The 15914-nt window shown below is 38.2% G+C and overlaps 1 protein-coding gene across 1 annotated transcript in view; it reads left to right on the forward strand.

Moving 5' to 3' along the window:
* Positions 1–4759: 4759 nt before the first annotated feature.
* The window catches only part of PARG (poly (ADP-ribose) glycohydrolase), a 64221-nt gene continuing 53066 nt past the window's right edge, over positions 4760–15914 (forward strand). Inside the window, exons 1-5 of the mRNA XM_010001131.1 lie at positions 4760–5724; positions 7997–8180; positions 9299–9421; positions 10668–10751; positions 11828–11902. Coding sequence (XP_009999433.1) covers positions 4787–5724; positions 7997–8180; positions 9299–9421; positions 10668–10751; positions 11828–11902 — 1404 coding nt within the window. The 5' untranslated portion in view covers positions 4760–4786. The remainder of the gene's footprint in view (positions 5725–7996; positions 8181–9298; positions 9422–10667; positions 10752–11827; positions 11903–15914) is intronic.

Here is a 15914-nt window from a genome sequence, read left to right on the forward strand (position 1 = left end):
CTGCCGTGTGCCCGGCTGAGGGGACACGGGCAGCGTTCCGTGCTGAGGGGTCGCGGGCCCCGGTGTTTCCCCGGAGCTGGCCTGACGCGTCGGGGTTGAGGCGTCTTTAGCTCCGGAGCCCGCGTGTCCGTGTGCTCGGTGCCCGCGGCGTGGGGCGCTGCGCGCTGCTTCCCTCGGAGACGGCTTTGGGTGCGGGATCGGTCTCCTGGCTTTCTGCCTTGGTCTTCACAAACTTTCGGTGACGCTGCAACCATCCGCGTGAGGTGTGAACCACTAAAGGCAGCGGGCTCAGTACGTGCGAGGACAAATACTTGCTGCAAGAGAAGTGCCCCGCAGCGGGGTGTTATGCCAGGCTGTCACGGGAGGGAGAGCTAAGGGTAGGGCTGGAGCCCACCCGGGGATGTGGCTGCTGCTCCTGGGCACTGCTGGCCCTGCTCCCTGTCCCTCTGCTGTGCAGCAGCCGCCGGGAAGCAGCACCTACACAGCTTCCAGAGGTGGCTCTTACTTGGAGCTACTAGCACTGTCGAAGTAAAGATGTGATGCACAATAAAGTACCTATTTCAGGAACAGAAAGAAATGCAGAGGAGGAAAAACCCCAGGTTTTACTGTGGTCTTTAGTAACTGAGAGGCAGCTTTAATAGTTCGAGGTTCTACATAAGTAGTACAGTGATAAATTACAAGAATCTTCTAGAAATTCGGCTGTTTTTTGCAGTGGTAGATTTTGATTAATGGTTAGGTTTATGGGAATGATTTGGGGAATCTTGAATAGAAATTTAGAGGCCACTTAAAAAAATACACCAAAATCTGGTTTTCTGGTTTACATGGGATGTAATTGTATGTTGTCTTTTTCTTGCCTCTTACGCTTTTTTCCAGCTTATCTGTAGTAAAAAGATGTGTTAGTATGAAAGAGAAATCTGTGCTATGTTGGTTATAGGACTTAAATGGCTAGCCAGATGTGGGAGTTGAGAGCAAAACCATTTTGTTCTGTTCTGATGCTGCTACTTTAACTTCTGTTTACTGTGCTAATGAATAAGGAGGCCTTTCTCAGTACACATATATACCTCCAGAGGTAGGCAGCTGCCTTTGGAGAGGTTTATTTGTCCTGTGTTTTAACATGTCTGTTCACGTGTTTTTCTGGCTGCTTCTTTCTCTTTTTCCTGTAGGCAATTTAGGTTAACACTTCAAATATAAGAAGGTGTAATTTGGGAAACAGAGTGACTAATATACTTCAGTTTTAGTGAGTCTTTAGAAATAAAAATGTTTTGGTTCATAAAATCATCAAGCTGTTATTTTTGCTTGAGTGGGGTGAAGCTGAGCATGTGTTGAGAAGCTGAATGGCTGAGTGTGGCACAGATTTCCTTGTAATCTGTGTACAGCCTGGCCTTACTCCTTAGTGACCTAGTCAGATGGAGGAAATTTTGCATGATTGTTTCTGCTGTTTCAGAAAAACTTTAAATGGTTTAAAAATGTTCTGGAGATTGCTTTTTTCATTCTAGAAATTCTGTTCTTTTGATGAGGATATTTGATAACCAGCTGTGGAAAAGTGTTCAAGGCCTTGAACGTTAGGGAAGGCATTTATGAAACAATGTCTCTAAAGTTACCTTTGACTTATGCTACCTATGCTAGACGTGACCACCTCCATTGGCAGTAAAATGCTGAGCCTTTCAGTAGTAGCTGATAATCAGAATAACTAGATCTCTTGTACTGTTCTTTAAGTTCTGCAAGACTACTGTTGCAGTAGGGGAGCTACAGATTTCACTTAGTTGAAAGCTGTAAGCACCTTGAACAGTCAGCAGTGGCAGGTAGAGAACTTCTCTTGGCAAATAGAAAGAAAGGAAACTGTTTCCACATCTTCAGAATTGCCTTTAAATCACAACAAAGCCAACCCAAACAAAAAAAACAACCCTTCTTTTGCTAATGAAGATTACTTTCTAGTTGTGAAATCACTGCTTTGAGCTTTTTCTCTCTGTCCCCCCTCCAAGTCTCTACTCATTAGTTCATGTGCTGCTATTCTATTGAAAGCTGGTCTGAACTTGACATCACAGAGATAGGGCTGATCACGTTCACTGCAGCTGCGTCGTTGGTAGTACATCTGAAAAAAGTACCTTTTTTTGCTGTTTATGGGAGTAAGCATTGATAGGCTTTACAAATTGTTTATGGGTGGAGGGGAAGTCCATTTTCACTTGTCACTTTTAATGTGTGCAATCTTTATATTAAGCCTCATGTTTCACAATTTGCTGAGTATAAATAAGGTTCTCAGCTGGGTCTTCTAAGATATGCCTAGTGTTTATTTTTTTGTTAGTTTGTTTTAAGTTATGTCATGTTGCCTTTTTTATTTCAAAATTCAACAGAAGTTTTCTAGGGCTCACTGTGATGGTGGTGGTAATCGAAGCAAGAGCTGGAAACTGCAAGTTGCTTTTTTTCTTTCTTTTTAAATCTAGAGATTCACTGTACGTTTTGATCACATTTTTAAAATGTTGGATGGAAAAAAACCCCACCACGCACAAAACCTGGCATTTTAAAAGATAATTAAAAGAACCTACAGCTGCCGACTGGTACAAATTATGTATTGCATCATATGTAGTTTTAATAGTGTTGGTGTCTGACTGCTCCTTATAGTAGATATGATAATGAGGGCTTAATTGTGGTGTTTTTATCTTCATCCAGTACAAGTTACCGTATTCATATGCAGCGATGTTGCAGTGTTGTCATGTTTCATGTAATAATGTAAAACTGTGGTTTTTCAGTTTGTAAACAGCGGACAATTACCAGTTGGTTGGAGAATAAAGGACCCAAGACAACTGACTCCAAAAGGTAAAATGTATAGCATACCTATTCAAAAGTTGTGTTATTTGGGTGGATCTGTGAGGAGCTAAAAGTCCAGGTTGCCAGTACAGCTACCTACTGCTGAAAAGGCAGCCCTATTTCTACTGCTTTCCTTACCTTGGCACATCCTCAGCAGTATAATTAACTGACAGACTTTCACTACAAAAAACTGTTGTTTGCATTCCAGTTATTTTGTGAAAGATATTATAAAAGTTTCAGTGTTGAATGGTGCCATGTAAAATTTTATTATATTTTCTGCTAATCTGGTCTGTCAGGAGCAATGTTTGCAAGACAGGATTTAAATGAATCTCCTAAGAATGTAGCAATCTGGTGCAAAGGAATATCAGACTTTACATTTCTGTCTTCACTATAGTAAATAAGCTGGTTTATTTTTCGTTGGTGTTTGTTAATGTTTAGAAATGGAAATCTCTAGCAGTGTTAAGTGTGTTCAACAAAAGCCAGTAAAAGTTGAGATAATGAGTGATACAGAAGTGCAGAGGGGCCATTTACAGGCTGCAGTAAAGCTAAGATGTTAAGAGGATGCTTGAGGTGGGAGTGAGTAACTTTTTCAGATTCCCTTTTAGAGTATAGTCTTTTTATGTCCTCACTGACAGATTGCAGCCTAGTCAGTTTTAAACAGAAAATTGTATAAATACTTCATGTATCTCTCTATTGCTGTTGCTATTGTAATTGTAATTTATTTCTTTCAGATTTGATTTCTCATTTTAAGTTGGCATCATCTGCTGTCAGTCACTTTGAACAGTCATTTATTGAGAGGGCAACTGTAACGTATTCATTACAATTTTCAGTGCTGCAACAAATGCATTGATGTGGAATGTAAATTATGAAAACATAAAAGTCCCTGAAATATTTTTGTTTTCAAATAATATTCCTATAGGAAAAGTTCCAAGTTATTATCTGTTGTTCCAAGCACGCTTATTTTTAATTTTTGTTCTGTAGTGGTAAGGGTGCTAATCCTATCTCTTTATCCAGAGTGCTCTTTTAGAAGAGGATCTGCTATCATTCATGCAGAGAATATACCAGACATACAAAGTGTGTTTATTTGATTACGTACAATGTTGCAGCAATACATTTAGGAAAAGGTAATGTTCAGAATGGTGTATTCACCGTGACCAGACAGATGTTTTTCATATTTGCATGGCATCCAAGTATTTTTCTTTATCAATACACTGACAGAAAAATCAGTATGTAAGTGTGAAATGGCTTTCCAATGTCCCCTTCAGTTTCTCAGATGATTATATTGAACTCAATTTCCCTGTGTAACTGTAAGAACATATTTCTTACACCCATTGTGTAAGTCAGTGCAGAACAAATAATATTTCTCTTTAGTAATTGGTTTAATGTGTCTGATTTTTTTGTTCTCAGTTCTAAGCATATTTTACCCTCATGCTCTTGTATTATGATTTTGTTGAAGATTTTTCACTTACAAGAAAGAAGTCATAGGAAGGTTTTGAGACTATGGGCTATTGTGTCTTGCTCTTCTAAAAGATGAATCTGTAGCTCTGAGGGAATGGCTACAAAACCATTGATTTCCTTGCTCACTGTATTTAGCTGATTAAAATAAAAGTTAAAGAGGACTTGGTCATGACTTCTAACTTTTTTCATCTGGAGAAGATGACTAAAATAATAGCTTAATACCATTTGATTTGAAAATAAGAGTAATAAATCACTGGAGTAGATTTCTAAGGTAAGCAACTGGTTCATCATCCTTTGAAGCCTTTCAGTGGAAACAGGTTGTTACTGCTCTACGTTCCCCATTGCAGTACAACTTGTTTATCCTGGTTGTGCTTATAGAGTATAAAGGTTAAAATTCTGTAATTTCTATCGCATGTTTCCTTTATTTTTCTATAAGTATGCAGAAATTCCATTTGGAGATAAGGCATTAACTTCCTTTCTCTTCCATAGCAAAATTAATAACAATACTGAAGCAAATCTCAAGATGACTTCCATGAAAAAAGAGAACCTTCGTGAGCCTGATGTGAAAAAACTTGAGAATATTTGTCAGCAAAAATATTCAAAAATATCTGTGGAAGTTGGTGCAAAGAATGTAAATTTGCCTCAGACAGGCAGCATGTATAACTGGGAGGCAGAGGACAAAGATCCAGCCTTAGACATGGAGCCTGTGAAGGGGATGCAGTCTGGGGACCTCTTTAAAAATGCCAACATCGATCAGATGCACAAAGCTGGCAAGCAGGCCCAGAGAGGCTGTGAAGAAAGTGGTGACAGTTGGACTCAGAGGAAGTTATCATCAGGCCAGTCTTTGAAAATGGGAAACACAAAACTTTCTTCAAAAGACACTGAGACAGATGGACAAGTAACTTCATGCAATTCACAGGTGTTGAAGAGTTGCAATTCTGTCTGCGTAACAGGTGAACAAGGAGAAGCGGATGTAGTTCCAGAGAGTCCACTTTCAGATGTTGGTTGTGATACTTGTGTATCTGATCTTGGAGGTCCTGGGAAACTGAGGAAATGTCAGAGCAGTTCAGGGGATTCACCCGCTTTTGAGAAAGAGAGTGAACCAGAGTCACCCATGGATGTAGATAATTCTAAAAATAGCTGTCATGGGTCAGAGGCTGATGAAGAAACAAGTCCCTTTCTTGATGAGCGGGAGGACATTAATGTGTCAAAATCCATAAACAAACCGTTTGGAGTTCAATATGGGGATGCTGAACTGGAGTCAAGAAAGTCATGTTTTTCTAAGGGCTGTGCAAGCTTTGAAGAAATAGATAATTCTGTTAAAGTGGATGGTCTGCCTACAAAGGCACCTGGGATCTGTCCTCCTGCATCATCAGAATGCAAAGGTGTGAAACAGGGTGTGAAGAGAGACTCCAAAATCACCTCGCACTTCATGAGGATACCTAAAATTGAGGAGAAAAGGTAGTGTTCTGTCTGCCTCTTAATCTGTTTTTTTCCACACTCAAAAAGTTCCTCTTTGGTGATAGCACTCTGGCAGCTGGATTGTGTAGAGTTTTGCAAAATGTATATTAGGACATAAAGACAACTGCTGTACACATGAAGTAACTTTATTTTTAATGGGTCTACTTGTGATTTTTTTTTTAAAGGATATGTTTGTTAGTGCAATTTTTAAATCATCTGATATTATTAAAATTGGGAATTAAAGGTGCTGTAGGAAGTTTATTTTCTTTATTGAAGAAGTGATTTAAGACCATGAGACTTTTAATGCTTCAAAATGAATGGTGGTACAGGAGTGCTTTATAGAGTATAGCTCTAACATTGATTATTTCATTCAGAATACCTGAGGAAATTAATGTTTGCTTGTGGTTGTTGTTTTTTTTTTTTTGTTTCATCCATCAAAAATACTGTTTTATTGAAGCACCAGTGCTGCTGGTACTTTGATAGAAACAGACATGAGAGATTTAACTTCTGAAAGCAATTGTAGAGATGGGTCTGAGTGTTTGTTGTTTTTTTTGATGTTGTTGGTTTTTGTTCTATTTGTAATTTGTGAGAGCCATGGCAATAGAAGCCCTGAGCATGACCCAGGGCTGTTGTGTTGTGTAAGGACAAAAGGATTATGTCTTCTCTGAAGAGCTTGGGTTTCAGTGGGACCTGAAAAAGTGAACAAACAGCCAAAGGAATAGGCAGAAATGAGGACTGTGTGCGTTTGTGTAATAAGCAATTATGTCAGCAAACTCAGGTTCTTACAGTAGGGCAAGAAAGTAGTTTTGCTCATCTTTACTGGGAGGTCTTTTCTCGATGTGAGAAGCAGCAGCACAAACCATACTTTTCAAATAAATGAAGAAGAGTGTGATGGAGGGTGGCTAACTAGTGGTGGGAGCTTGTGTTTGAGAACTCTTCAGAGGTGAGTAGGCTGAGAATGGGTTTGGAAAACAAAACAAGATAGTTTTTACAAAAAATTGATGGATGAAGAATTTGCTAAAAAAGTATGGAAAAGGGTTTCCTAAAGTTTAAAATTATTGGTTTAGGGAGTACTTTTCCCACTAATTTAAATTAAATGCTGTTATAGCAAAGCAGCAGAGGTTGAAGCTTTTGTTTGTCAGGGATAGAGCACTGTTTGTTGTGCTAAAACCCTGTAGTCCTTATGAGAACAATTAGGAAATACTAGTTTTCTCCTGGTATTCATTAGACCAGGTCTACAGCAGACAATTGAGTGGCTCAGAACTGAACTTGGGAGAAAGAAGCAGCAGTGTATCAAGCAGGTTTCAGTCATCAGTAACGCTATGCTGGAATTACCCTTTGGCTCTCAGATGAGCACCTGAGGGCCTGTACTCTGTGTCATGGCGTAGTGGCTGCCCCATTTGCCTGTGATTGGTTGGGCTGGAGGCATTGTCTGCACCTGAAGATACTGGCATAGGCATAGACACAGTGAACAGGTTGAACAACATCTTTATCCAAGGGTGGAGTGAGTTCACTAAAGGGAATTTAGAGGCCTAAACAGTACCTCAAAGTGTAGGCTTTTAACTTGTTTTGCATGTCACTCTGAGAACTTCCCTAAGCATGAGAAACATTTGGTATGTTGCAGCAAACACTCAGCAGGTTCAGATTTTGCTTCTCAAAAATATCTTGGATCCATGCAAATACCTTTGATCATTGAAGAGGATTAGTTCACCTGCTCTTGCATATGTCTCAGTTTCTCAAGTTTTTTTTCCATTATTTTTGAATTTCTACTTCCATTGCAAGTATTCTATGCCTGATGTGAAAAACACAAACCTAGTGAGAAAGAATGCTGAAGAAGTTTAATTTTCTTTAGTTCAAAGAAGAAATACGTGCATGTGTGTATCTGCACGTGTTTGTTTTCTAACAGTTGAGAAGGGGCTGTAGAAGGTATCCTGACAAATGCAAACCCATGGGCTGGTCTTCTGTCCCTGGATAAGTGGATGCTGCTGGGAAAGAGCATGACTCTGCAGAGGAAAGGCCTACCGTGCCTTGCTAGCACACTGCAGTTATGTGAAGGTGTTTGTAAGAGAGTGTTTTGGTAAATATCATGTACCTGCATGTGTTGGGGAAGAGGTTATTGGTGGCAGGGGTTTTCCCCAAATAAAGCTTTGGCCTGGGGCTATAGTGTAGACTAGCAAATAAATGGAACCTGTTAGAAACGTAACCCTGGAGTAGAAACTGAGGTTTTTTCAGTGGAAATAAAATGTTTCAACATATTTTATTTTAATAGCAGGAAAGAAAAGTGTGAATTCAAACCCCAGAGGCGGGGAAGGAAGATCCCTAAATATGTGCCACCTCCTCTTCCAACTAATAAGAAATGGTTTGGGACACCGATTGAAGAGATGAGACGAATGCCGGCGTGTGCGGCCCGCCTTCCCCATCTGCGACCCTCAGCCAATCACACAGTAACCGTCAGGGTATGGTGGCTTACCTGGAATCACATCTCTTATGAAATAGTTCAATACACTGAAATGCCAATTGTTAGTCTTAGAGCATTAGCAGGTTGCAGAAGTCGGTCTTTGCAAGCAGACCCAGACAACTAATTTTTCTTGAGGTTCACTTTTCTGATTTGCAAAATTAGGATATTAAGATCCAGAAAGAATGTAATTATTATTTCATTGCTTCTGGCTCATTAGGGACAAGTATTCTTTTGCATAGGTGTGAATGTGTGCTTCCTTGTCTGAGTTGTAAATTGTGAGAATTTAAATATGTCTGCAAGTAAAATTTGTGCTTCAGCTTTTCATATTTTTATTTTAATGTTACTCTGTTTTGGGTTCAAGATATACAAAAGGCTCAAGATACTCAAGATATGAAGAAGACAAGGAGTAAAGAGGAGTTTGTAGCAATTTTTCCACTGCACTTTAGATAAAATCTGATACATTTGACTTTAATCCTTTAGAGTAGTATGCAGTCAAATTATTGTTGAAACGAAACGTGACCAGAAACCTATAGTGTCATGGATAAATCCCAAACAAAAAAACCCAACACATCAAGTTTAAGTGCAAGTTCTGAGAGACTCAGCTGCCAGAAGACTGTTTAGCAGATTAAGTCTTTAAGAATGTCACATTATTTATATTTACACCTCTGATGTTCTGTGGAATAATGTTGATTATTGCTATATCTATAATGATTTCTCATCTTGTTCAGTGTTAGTTTAAAAAATGTCATTTTTGTACATGCCTATGGTTACATTTGAAACTCTGTAGAGACTTAAATTCATAAATGAGGAAGTCTTTAGCTGATAATAGATCATAAAATAATGATGTGTATTACCTTTATTTTGGTGTTTTCAGCTTTCAAATGATAGTGGTTTTTTTAATCAAGTATAATATTAGAGTAACAGAGTAGCAGATGTTTGTGTTGTTATTTTTTTCTAACAATGTGCATCCTGTTGCCAGTTTGTAGCTTTCACCTTTTCTAAAAGGTGCCTGTAGATGAGAACTTTTTTTAAACTATGTTTTTGCTGGCTTTTTATTTCTTACATTTAAAACTTGGAAAGTAGAGGCTAAGCTTTTTATTCCCTCCTGTGTTGCAGGTAGATCTTCTGAGGGAAGGAGAGGTGCCTAAGCCTTTTCCAACTCACTACAAAGATCTGTGGGACAACAAACATGTTAAAATGCCCTGCTCAGAACAAAATTTATACCCTGTAGAGGATGAGGTAAGATTATGTATTTACAGTTGCATAATCAAATAAGTTTGTTTACTTAGGTGGTAAACTGTGTGTATGGAATTGAAAAATCAAGTAGATGAGCATACCTGGTCTGAAAAGCTCTGTTCTGGGTCAGAATACTTCAGGCAGAGCAGAATTATTTTTTTTTCCTAGTATTTATTTTACCTAGCAATTGAATTAATGGTGTGTATAGTTCTATACTTACTTGGAGTATAAAGTTATACTCCATATAAGCTACATGTTTGTATACTTATGTATTTGGGTGTTTTGTGAAGTGGTTTGGAGTGCCAACAGATGTAAATTAATTCGTAACCACATTTTGTTTATAATATTATGTATTGTTGAGGTGTATCTGACTGCTCTTCTGCCAAAACAATGGTGGAGAGGTTAGAATTGGCCCTACATGGTTTGTTCATCTGATGTTTCTTGTCACTGCTTGAGACTTAGTTAACTGTACCCACTGTAATACTTCAGGCTGTGGTGGATAAAATTGGCAAGTATGTGCTGTAGTGAAGACTGTATAATGATTATTGACACTTGAATTTGGAACAGGCAATTTTTATAGCCTCTAGGAAGTACTCTTTTATTAATTTTGCGGTTACAGTAGAAAATTAACTGATAATTCAGAGATAGTGTTGATAAGATCTTTGATAAGATATTGCCAGCTGGGCAAGGTAAGTTGTTTCTACCCTTAAGGTAGTTCCGTAAGACATGTCCTTATTGCTTGTAGTGGGCAGTAGGACTTCTGTTGAGGAAAAATATCACAGAATGTCTTAAACTTGGGTTGGCACAAGAGTCAGCACAGCAATATGATTTCTAGTCTGTGCCCTTTATAAAAATGTAATACCAAGAATATTAAGTTCAGTTTATATTTCTGAGTTGTGGATTTTATAAACTAGTCATATTTTATCTGCAAAACACTTACGTTATGAGGAATGTCCTGGTATTTGTCCTTGAGACGGTGTGAGGAAGAGCACTGCTTATGTAAAAAGGAACTCTATGAATTTTGTGATTGCTTCAACTAAGGAACTCTTTAAGGAAGTAAAATGCAGTGGATTAGAAGTTGCAGAAGCACTTCACAATTACTCAAAATATGTGATTATTTTTTAAGAACTTCACACATAAAGCAAACTTTGTTTAAAGAAATATGTAACAGGGAAGACAATTACTAGTAAATATGTCTTTCTGTTTTGAATAACTTGATCTGACTTTGTTTTGGGCTTTTGTTTTAAAGAATGGAGATAGAACTGCTGGAAGTCGATGGGAACTAATCCAAACTGTCTTGCTTAACAAATTTACTTGCTCACATGATTTGAAGGTAAGCTTGTCAATTTGAGATCAAGTCTATCTACAAATAAGTGCATTCAGGCTTTCCATATACTGTTAGTGATCTGGTTCAGTCCTACTTGTTTAATCACTTATAAAAACAAGCTTAAAATGATCTGTGCTGTTCAAGGAATTAACTGATTAATTAAGAGCCTTATTTAATGAGTCATAAGCATTATCACTGAATTTATTAGGACTTATTGAAATGAATTGTCATTCATAAGTCTACACAAAACAGTGCTTGTCCAGTGGCATCTGCTAGTGGTAAATGTAGCATGTTTTTTTTCAGATGGCAGGTCAATGCATAGGTGAGAGAGTTTGAAACAGTAACTGCTCACACAAGTATACTCCACTAAATTGCAACAATTCAAGCTGCTGAAAAAAATATGTACACTTTGGAGACTAATGCTCTGTTATTGTTACTCATCTAATTCTTGTTGGCTTTTAGTGAATAGTGATTTGGACCAACTTAGAATTGCTTGCATGTTTTTTGTGAAGAATAATGTAATTTAAGGTAATACCTGAAAGGCGGGGAGGGAGGAGGATGCAAAAGCTGCAGATGAACATTAAACAAATAATGAGTGCTCCCCAGCAACTATTGAAACTTCCCTTGATAATGCTATTTGGTATTTTTTTCTTGAGAATTTTTAAAAAGTGATTGTTGTAATGGACCTTTTTCATTTTGTTGTGATTCTGATTCTAAAAGTTTCTAACTTGATAAAGTTTCTGCTATATTGCTGAGGGACACTTCTCCCTTGGTATTTTTAAAGGCAGGAAGAATGAGTTAGGGAATGTTTATATTGTGTCTATAGGCAGATCGCAGCATGCCTTGTCTTACTTTGTGTTAGGAGGAAAAACCTGTAGACTAAAGCTTATTAGATACTAAACCTCAAGTGTAGGATTCACTCTCACGGAGGCACACAGTATTACTGCAGTGTTATGGATATTGGTGTGCTCTGTAACAGGTTAGCCACTAGATGGTAATGTTCCTTCAAAAAGGAAATTTCATAAAATTGTTTTTCTTCTGTTAGTATTTCTAAGCTTTATTTTCTTGTTCTTTTTCCCTAGGAGGCTATACTGAGATACAACATTGCTTATTCCAAGAAATGGGATTTCACAGCTCTTACTGACTTCTGTGAGAAGGTAAACCAAGTTGATTTTAAAATAGGAAGAAGTACAGGTGACTGTATATATCTCAGTGCTTTTGGCTTTATGTCACCTTTTAAGTGGAAAGGTTTTGCAGTCATCATCTGTGATGAGAGCGATTGGCTGGTAACTTCTGTTGAAATTATACTTTATAAACTGGATTAATTTGAAGTCTTAACCAGGTCTTTTGGGTGCTTCAGTAGCAACTAAGGTTAAGCTGAGAAATACCTTTTGTCTGCTTTATGAAAACTAGATTTATTAATACATTGTATTAATATTTCCAGTGTAATGGTTTGTTTTAAAAAGCGTTGCTCTCTTTTTCCTTTTTTAAACAATTTAACTGTATTGTTTGCATAGACTCTGCTTTGCTGGTCTAGCAGTAAAGTTCTGCTATATGTTGAGGTGATAAATTTAACTACAGAGCCTTTGAAAGATTGGGGTGTGGTTTTGTCTTCATCTTACCTTCCTGGAAGAGGTAGAAGAGAAAAATGACTTCCAGTAGGTGGCAAATGCTAGTTGGATTATTTTTGATGTACATCCTGACTGATGATCAGGAACTATGCTAATTTAAGCAGGATGGGAGATTAAATGAGAAGCAAGAAAAATAGTTGTATTTTTCTTGCACCAGCTCAGAAGTGCTTTTAAAACCCATCCTCATTTTCTTGGTAGGGGCTTACTAAGCTGTATTAAGATTCAGAGGAAAATAAATTTGATTTTAAGTTTATTCTATTAGCTCTGTTTAAAAAAGATGTCTGCTTAATTAATGTGCTCAGAGTTCTTTCTGTTGCTTATTTCCATTATGTATAGGAACTACTATTTAACACAAAGAATTTTGGTTTGCATGCAAAGCAGTATTGTTGTTACTCACAGAAGGTGCCCATAAAAATATCGGTTGTTTGATGTTTGCCAGCCGTGAAAGCTGCTGGGTTCACCCATCTTGCCGTATTAGTGCTCCCTGTTTTTCAGGCTGTCATGACTGAATGGTAGAGGCTGCGGACATTTGGCCTCTTTGATCCTCTTGACACTTGTACTAGCTGGAATTAACTTGGCCTGTTCAACTGCTCATTCTTGTGTTATTAAAGAATGCATATTTAAATTACTAGACTCTTTTAAAATACAAGCAGACTATTTATTTAAAAATCTGACTTGGGAATGTACTAGATTTGCATCATACTGCTACAAATGCAGCTGAGCTTGTCATAATGTGTTTATATTGTGCATCTGGGCATTTGGAAACTATGGGTGATTGGATTCAGAGCTCATCAGTCAGAGTAAGTAATATCAGCTGTCCCCAGAGAAAAGAGGAACAACAGGGAAATAAACTATCTGTTGGGTGTCAGTCTTTCACTGATGAGGGTGAAAAGGCAATTTCTGTCACCTGGGAATTATGATTTGTTTGTGACATTTCCAGATGAAGGAGAGATGTTTTTAAAAACCTGGATTTTAGACCAAGGTGAAGAGTGTGCAGCGGTATATTAAATAAGGATCAGTGAAGCACTGTAAAATGGTGGCTCCTTATAGACCCCAGGAGCCAAATCTTACAAAGCCAGGTGTCTGGCTTTGTTTATTGAATATATTGAGCTTAGTGAACAGAACATGTGCAAGGGATACATCTTGTAGAGAAATGTTTTAATGTTTTCTATTATTAAGGGATGTGTGAACTCTTCAAGTTTTGTAAATGAAGAAGGCATCTGCTTTCAAAGACTGTTTGTGGTCTGCTTAAGTGAGCAGCTATTGAGTGAAGTTTCCTTTGTGGAAATGACCTAAATATACTAGCTGTAGTGAAGTGCAGCTTTTGAAGTGATTATATTTGGGAGGTAATGATTAAGGGCTTACCCTTGGCTCATGCATTTTCTTACTTACTTTGCTGTTTTGAGGGAACAGGGGAACTGTTTTAGGTGATTTTTGCTCAGAAAATGTTGAGCGGGTTGGTTGAAGGGAGAGCTGGTTTGAGTAATTAGTTCCAAGGGAGGAGCAGAAGGTCAACAGAGGGAGAAAAAGTCACAAATATGTATGATAAGATTAAAACAGAATGTTATTATCTCAAGTATCTGTTTATATTCTTGAGCACTATTGACTTTCAGTGCTTTCTTAACCAAGAATTCTGTGGTCTGATTACAAGGTAGATGGGTCCATGGTGTAAATTTTAACTATTGGACCCTCTGTGTTTCATACTATTTCAATAGGTCTGTGCCTGGTAACGTATAAAGTACCGTTTATTTTATCTTCTGATTCTGGTAACAGCTCACCTTATCCATTAATCTGTTAAATGCTTTCATATAATTGTTACATTACGTTTCCTGTTTTATGTAGTTTCCTTCCAAGTTACACTGTCAAAATATGTATTATTTTTAAATCCTAAAGATAGGATTCAAATCAATTTTCTTGTAATAATAGTAATTCCAAGTTTCTTGGACTCAAGTTTGTTTTCATTCAGATTAAAATACTTTCAGCTTTCTTAAATACTGGGAAGTAAATATCATGTATGTGGCTGGACAGTTCTACAGTTTGACCTAAGTGTTGTCAGAAGAGGGAGCCCTCCAACTATTTTCAGAAGATTCTTTTGGATGCCAGTAAATGTGTGGAATTAAAATTGCTATTTGTACAGTGAAATAAATTTGGAAGCTTCGGTTCTTTTGTTTCTTTTTAAAAGTTTCTAGCAACCATCAATAGTGTATGTAAAATCCTGGTGGCTTTTTTGCTTCAGATATCTGACAGTTTTGTTGCCCTCTACAGAATTTCCATGCTGTTGTATTGATTTGTCTTGCCATCTGTTTGTTAATATTGGCAAACAGGCTTATGATTTATTCAAGTTATTACTTAGAGGATGAAAATTGTTAGTGCCAAAATTTTCTTCCTATTTGAAAAATTCTTGTCTCTTGGAAGTCTTCCTCGCATCTGAAGCCAGACAGTAGAGAATTAACAGCAAGCAGAAAAGAAAATGTGATGAAACTGCTGTGGATGGAGTTGTCTCAGGACCCACAATGTGTTGTATGTGGGCTTTATTTTTTTGTGAATGATGATAGGTTGGGAATTTATTACATGCTTTTGATCAACAGTGCTATTTACTGTAGCAGTTTCTATCTTTCTTGTAGATTTGGCTTTCCACTTAAAGGCAAGATGAAATTCTTTTGCTTTTTCCCTAAGTGCAATGAAAGAAAAAGACGAGTAGGGTCAATCAAGGCTTGTATCTTAGACTAATCTGCCAGAACAGCAACTTTATTTAAAAGGAAAAGTAAGGCTTTATCATTTAAAAGAGACACATGGTCTCCAGCTTAGATTGGGCCAGCTTGTTCTGGACATGCGTTGTTTTTATTATATTTGTCTCGAGCCGGTACCAGAGGGCTATCGGCTGTCAGGATGTTTTCGTGACTTCCCCCCCAGTGAGGAGAGGTTTATTAAAAAGCCCGAGCGTCCACCTCTCCCAGAGGAACAGCTGCTGAGGGTTCGTTTCTAAGAGGGTAGATTAAAGTACCTTCCCACCACGCTCACAAATTATTACTGAGACCAGTGTTTAGTTTGCAATTAATCAATTTATTAAGGGACAATACAAACTAAGGGATCAAGGTTCAGGAGAGGTTAACTAGGTATGTATATTGGAAAAGAGATTCAAAGGCACTAAGGTTTATGAAGGCACACTCCGAAGGAGAGGTGTAAATCAATGGAGTGAAAGGGTAGGAGTTGAGCCCAGTAAATAAAGTTAAAGAGTGTGTGTGTGTATGTATATGTATATTTACCCTCCTTCCTTCTGTAGCGTAGTTGTCAGAAGTGCTGGCAGCCTGCGTCCCAGTGACCGGGGCGACCCCCTCCTGCTGCTGGCAGGGCTCTGGTCCCGTGGCTTTCTAGGAGGTGCAGGCTGGGCAGGCTTGTCCGGTCCGGTTCGGTCCAGGCTGGGCAGGCAGGGTCCCTGGGAGCGGGCACAGGCAGCGCCCCCCTCTTTGCTTCTCCTCGCAGCGGAGTGGCACTCAGGCAGGTTCAGGTGCTGCAGCGGGGTCTTGTCCCAGGCAGG

The sequence above is a fragment of the Chaetura pelagica genome, unplaced genomic scaffold (genome assembly GCF_000747805.2).
Source record: "Chaetura pelagica isolate M959 unplaced genomic scaffold, ChaPel_1.0 scaffold346, whole genome shotgun sequence".
Classification (NCBI taxonomy): Eukaryota; Metazoa; Chordata; class Aves; order Apodiformes; family Apodidae; genus Chaetura; species Chaetura pelagica.